Below are 5,389 nucleotides of genomic sequence, written 5' to 3' on the forward strand. Positions count from 1 at the left end.
ATTAAGTAATCGGCATGGAATTATCCTTTTTAGGGTATGGGTAACGTTACACAAATACAAAAAGGCAATTTTGTTTCCCAGCAAAAATGAAATTTTGGATTTCACAAGAATCCTAAAAAGGAAATTTCTCGCCGATCATTTAATTTCAGCCGGAATTTATGATTAGGTATTTAACTGTTGTCACGTGATGCACGGGTATGTTGATCATTTCCAATTTTGGCGATACCTGTTCCACAAAAAACCAGTTTTTCTAAATTTAGTTTCTGGTCGTGTAACATAAAATTTCCTAAAAAGGGGGCCGTTAAAGCGGGTAGAATCACGTGATTTAAAATTATTATGATTTGATAAATTTTTTATAAACTAAAATTAAAGTGAACTTGAAAATCATTAAATAAGTGTATTTCAGCCTGCTCCACAAGTTTACTTAGGGAGAAAAAGTGGAAAAAGAACAATGTTTTTGACTTTACATATGAGCAAACGAATTTTGCTGATCATACCCAAAAAAAGATAGATCAATTTTAACGAAATTGAAAAAGTTGAATAAATCGAAAACGGTGTTCTAAACCTCATTTTGTGCTCTAAATAAACTTGCAGAACAGGTCAAAATGCATTTAGTATATGTTTATTTGGAAGGTTTTATATATAATAAAGAGTTTTATTTAAAAAAAAGAAAAATTTCGAAAGTCACGTGATTCTACCCTGCTTTAACGGTCCCCCTAAAAAGGAAATTTTTTTGTCTATCCCGTATAGGATTGATCGGATATCCGGTCATCCATCCGGTCTATTTGACGGATTCATCTGATCAATCCGAATCCGCCTATTATACGGATTAATCCTAAGATGACCGGATTGACCAGATTCGGAGCCTACCAGGACCCCGAATAATACTAATATAACTCACAAATGATCGGCATGCATTTACTATTAACTCTACGCAACTTTTTTTTCATAGTAACGCTACGCAAATCCAAATCTTAGTTCAAAAAAATTTTTGTTACTAATATAATTCATTTCACATTTTTTCTATTAAAATATTAATAAAATCATGCCAACCTCACCATTTTATATTAAAATAGTGTGTTTCGCACTTTTTTCTATTAAAATATTAATAAAATGGTGCGAAAATCACCATTTATTTGTTAAAATGGTGCGTTTCACACTTTTTCTATTAAAATATTAATAATATCATGCGAAACTCACCATTTATTTGTTAAAATAGTGCGTTTCGCACTTTTTTATAATAAAATATTAATAAAATGGTGCGAAACTCTCCATTTATTTGTCAAAATGGTGCGTTTCGCACTTTTTTATATTAAAATATTAATAAAATGGTGCGAAACTCTCCATTTATTTGTCAAAATGGTACGTTTCGCACTTTTTTATATTAAAATATTAATAAAATGGTGCGAAACTCTCCATTTATTTGTCAAAATGGTGCGTTTCGCACTTTTTTATAATAAAATATTAATAAAATGGTGCGAAACTCTCCATTTATTTGTCAAAATGGTGCGTTTCGCACTTTTTTATATTAAAATATTAATAAAATGGTGCGAAACTCTCCATTTTTTTGTTAAAATGGTGCGTTTCGCACTTTTTTATATTAAAATATTAATAAAATGGTGCGAAACTCTCCATTTTTTTGTTAAAATGGTGCGTTTCGCACTTTTTTATATTAAAATATTAATAAAATGTGCGAAACTCCCGATTTTTTTGTTAAAATGGTGTGTTTCGCACTTTTCTATTAAATTATTAATAAAATGGTGCGTTTCGCACTTTTTCCATTAAAATATTAATAAAATGGTACGTTTCGCACTTTTTTATATTAAAATATTAATTAAATGGTGCGAAACTCACCAATTATTTATTAAAATTGTGCGTTTTGCACTTTTTTCTATTAAAATGTTAATAAAATGGTGCGAAATTCACCATTTTTTGTTAAAGTAGTGCATTTCGCACTTTTTTTTTATTAAAAAATATTAAAATAATGCGAAATGCATTACTTTTTGTTACTATATACAATTAATTACCAAAATCCGTAATATTGCAAATTTCATAAATATATTACGGACCCATCCTTAATGGTTTTGCGCAACTTAATTTTTATCAATATTATACAATTGATCAACATATAATGCAATATATTTATAAACTCTACGCAAACGTGATATGTGAGTTATCCCAAAATTGACCGATCTACGCAAACTCAATTTATGGGTTTAAAAAGTAATTTCATATAAACTCTACGCAAACCCGTTTGTGAGTTATATCAGTATTATTCGGGGTCCTAGCCTACCTCTATGCCCATGGACTCCATGATTTTCTAATTTTTCCCATTTTTAATAACTGTTCAATTTCTTTCTTTATAAACTTTCCTTTTTCTTCAGTCTCCTTATATCTTTTCTGTGCTATTGGTTCCTGACCTTTCCTAATTTCAATTTTATGTTTGACGGTATTTACTTTTCCCAACTTTTCTTCATCATATTCAAATATTTCTTTGTAACTTTTAATTATCTTTATTATATCATCTTTTCTTTTACCTGTTACTTCTCCCAAATTTATCTTTTTATCAAACTTTTCCATTTAATTTCATTTTCACCATTTTCATTTATCATTTTAAAATTTATTTATTGTTTTATTTCTTATTATTATCTTAACAATTTTACATTTTTGGAACAATTTTAACCCTTTTTATATAATTTAATCTTCATTTTCACTAGATATTTCACTATCATCAGATGAACTTTCTTCACTTGAACTCTCATTATCCTTCTGAAACTCATTTTCTCCTACTACTTCCTTATTTTCTCTCATTACTTCTTTTATTGTATATAGTCCCTTTCCCTCTTCTTGTTCATAATCAGATTCTTCTGATTCACTTTCATAGTCGGATTCTTCTGACTCTTCTATTTGTTTAATATACCACACAGGTATATCTATTATTTCTTCATCATTTTCTAATTCTAATATCCTTTCTTTATAGTTAATATTTGCGTTCCATTTATCTAATAAGTCATTTCCTATAATCATTTCTTTTTGCTTTGAATCTATTACATCTAATGTTACTGGTAATACTAATTCTTTATAAACTTTTATTTCTGTATTCACTTTTCCTAATGAAGCAATCTTTCCTCCATCTGCTAATGTACACGTAATATTACTTTTTCCTTTTATTGGTATATCTAACTCTTTTCTTAATTTCTCTGTTATTACACTTATTGCTGCTCCTGAATCTATTACAACTTCGATTTCCTTATCATTTATTATAAACTGCGTTTTCATTGCCGTCATAACTTCTTTTTCTCCAATTATTTCGGTCTTTTTCACCTCCGAGTGTAGTCACTCTGTTTTATCTCCTTTCTTATCATTTTCTTTATCATTCTTCCTTGTTGTTCCACAATATTAAGTAGGTTTCCATAATCTACTGGATCTCTTGAGTTAACTCCTATGATTTTATCTTCCCTTGGTCTACGTTTTCCTCCTACTTTTTTCCATCTATTTATTCCTTCCATTGTGTCGTAATATTCTCCTCTCTTTTTACTCCATTTATATCTTTTTGGGATATTCGTATTATCTGGTCCTATTGGTCTATTATACATTGGTTGTTCATCTCCCACATATTCTTCCATTGGAACTCCTTTTCTATTTCTATATTTATATTCTTCCTTTCCTCTTTCCGCAATTTCTTTATCTAAGTCTGGTTTTCCAAAGACTTTCCATCCTTGCATAGGGTTTAATCTATTACTCCTTCTTCTTTCTTGTACTGGGTTGTCTTTTTCGTACAAATCACGATTGTAATTATACAATTGTGGATCATCATATTCATTATTTTTATGGTCATAATCATCATCTGATTCTTCATTTTCGTGGACATAACCTTCTTTATGGTCTTCCATATTTATTAAATTAACTCTTCTCTCATTTCTTCTAATATTATTTCCTAATGGACATCTAGTCGCAAAATGACCTCTTCTATTACACCTAAAACAAATTATTTCATCGTAGTTGATCGGTGCTCTATTATTTCTTCTGTGATTCAATTGGACTTTATTCCCATTATTATTCAACTCTCTTTCCATATTTCGTACTTGTTTTTCTAATTTAGCAATTCTCATTTTCTCTAATTTTTCCACTAATTCGTCTTCATAATTCTCATTTAATGGTTTATTATGTCTGACATCTGTTCCAACATTTTGTTCTTCAACATATCCTTTTTCAATCTCTGGATAAACTCTATCTGGTATATTCCCTGCTTTTCTAAATAATTCATTTCTTGCTTCTTCTTCTCTTCTTGCTAAATTTATTGCATCATTTAAATTTCCTGGGTTCTGTTTTCTGACTTGGTACCCTACTGTTGCTTCTAGTCCTTCAATATAAAAATCTACTTGATATTCGTCAGCTAATGCATGACTTCTTGTCGCTATTCTTAATACTTGTCTAAATCTTCTCGTATAATCTTCAACACTTTCATTTATTCCTTGTTTAGTTTTTCTCAATTCTAACATTTTTCTTCTTCTAACATCTTCTCTGGTAAATCTTCTTTTAATTCTATGTTTCAAATCATTATCATTATCTGCATCGGCCCAATTAATTAAATGACCTGCATCCGCCTCTTTCATTTCATTATACCATTGTGCTGCTGCTCCTCTTAAATGTGCTGCTGCATATGCCGCTTGTCTATGGCTATCAGTTCCTGCTGCTTTCCCAATTGCCGTAAATGCTACTTTGAATTGTCTAATCCAATCACTAACATCTTCTTCTTCTCTTCCATAAAATAATGGTATATTAATTATTCCTCCAGCTTCATTTCCTGCATTTTCAATCCTATCTATCATCAGGAAATTTTATAGCGTGAAAAATTGCGTAAGTTTACGATTTTGTAAGTTTACGAAAGTTTATGGTATAATATTTCGAAAAATTTCAAAATATTACGTAAGTTTACAATTTCGTAAGATTTATGTGATATTACGGTTAAAATATTACGTAAGTTTTCAATATCGTAAGATTTACGCAATATTACGGTCAAAATATTCTGCAAATTTACGAAACTGTAAACCTGCGTAATATTACGGTTGAAATATTTCGAAAATTTACGAAACTGTAAACCTGCGTAATATTACGGTTGAAATATTTCGAAAATTTACAAAACTGTAAACCTGCGTAATATTACGGTTAAAATATTTCGAAAATTTACAAAACTGTAAACCTGCGTAATATTACGGTTGAAATATTTTGAAAATTTACAAAACTGTAAACCTGCATAATATTACGGTTAAAATATTTCAAAAATTTACGAAACTGTAAACCTGCGTAATATTACAGTTGAAATATTTCGAAAATTTACGAGATTGTAAACTGCATATGCAGTAGAACGTATACAAGGGGCATGTGA

At 29.4% G+C, this 5,389-nt stretch overlaps 1 protein-coding gene across 1 annotated transcript; it reads right to left on the reverse strand.

Moving 5' to 3' along the window:
• Nucleotides 1-2,697: 2,697 nt before the first annotated feature.
• OCT59_008445 (uncharacterized protein) lies at nt 2,698-3,027 on the reverse strand (the record flags this gene model as incomplete). Its single annotated transcript, XM_066142471.1, has 1 exon — nt 2,698-3,027. One exon carries the CDS (start codon nt 3,025-3,027, stop codon nt 2,698-2,700), a length of 330 nt encoding a protein of 109 aa, XP_065999351.1.
• Nucleotides 3,028-5,389: the final 2,362 nt, after the last annotated feature.

The sequence above is a fragment of the Rhizophagus irregularis genome, chromosome 16 (genome assembly GCF_026210795.1).
Source record: "Rhizophagus irregularis chromosome 16, complete sequence".
Classification (NCBI taxonomy): domain Eukaryota; kingdom Fungi; phylum Glomeromycota; class Glomeromycetes; order Glomerales; family Glomeraceae; genus Rhizophagus; species Rhizophagus irregularis.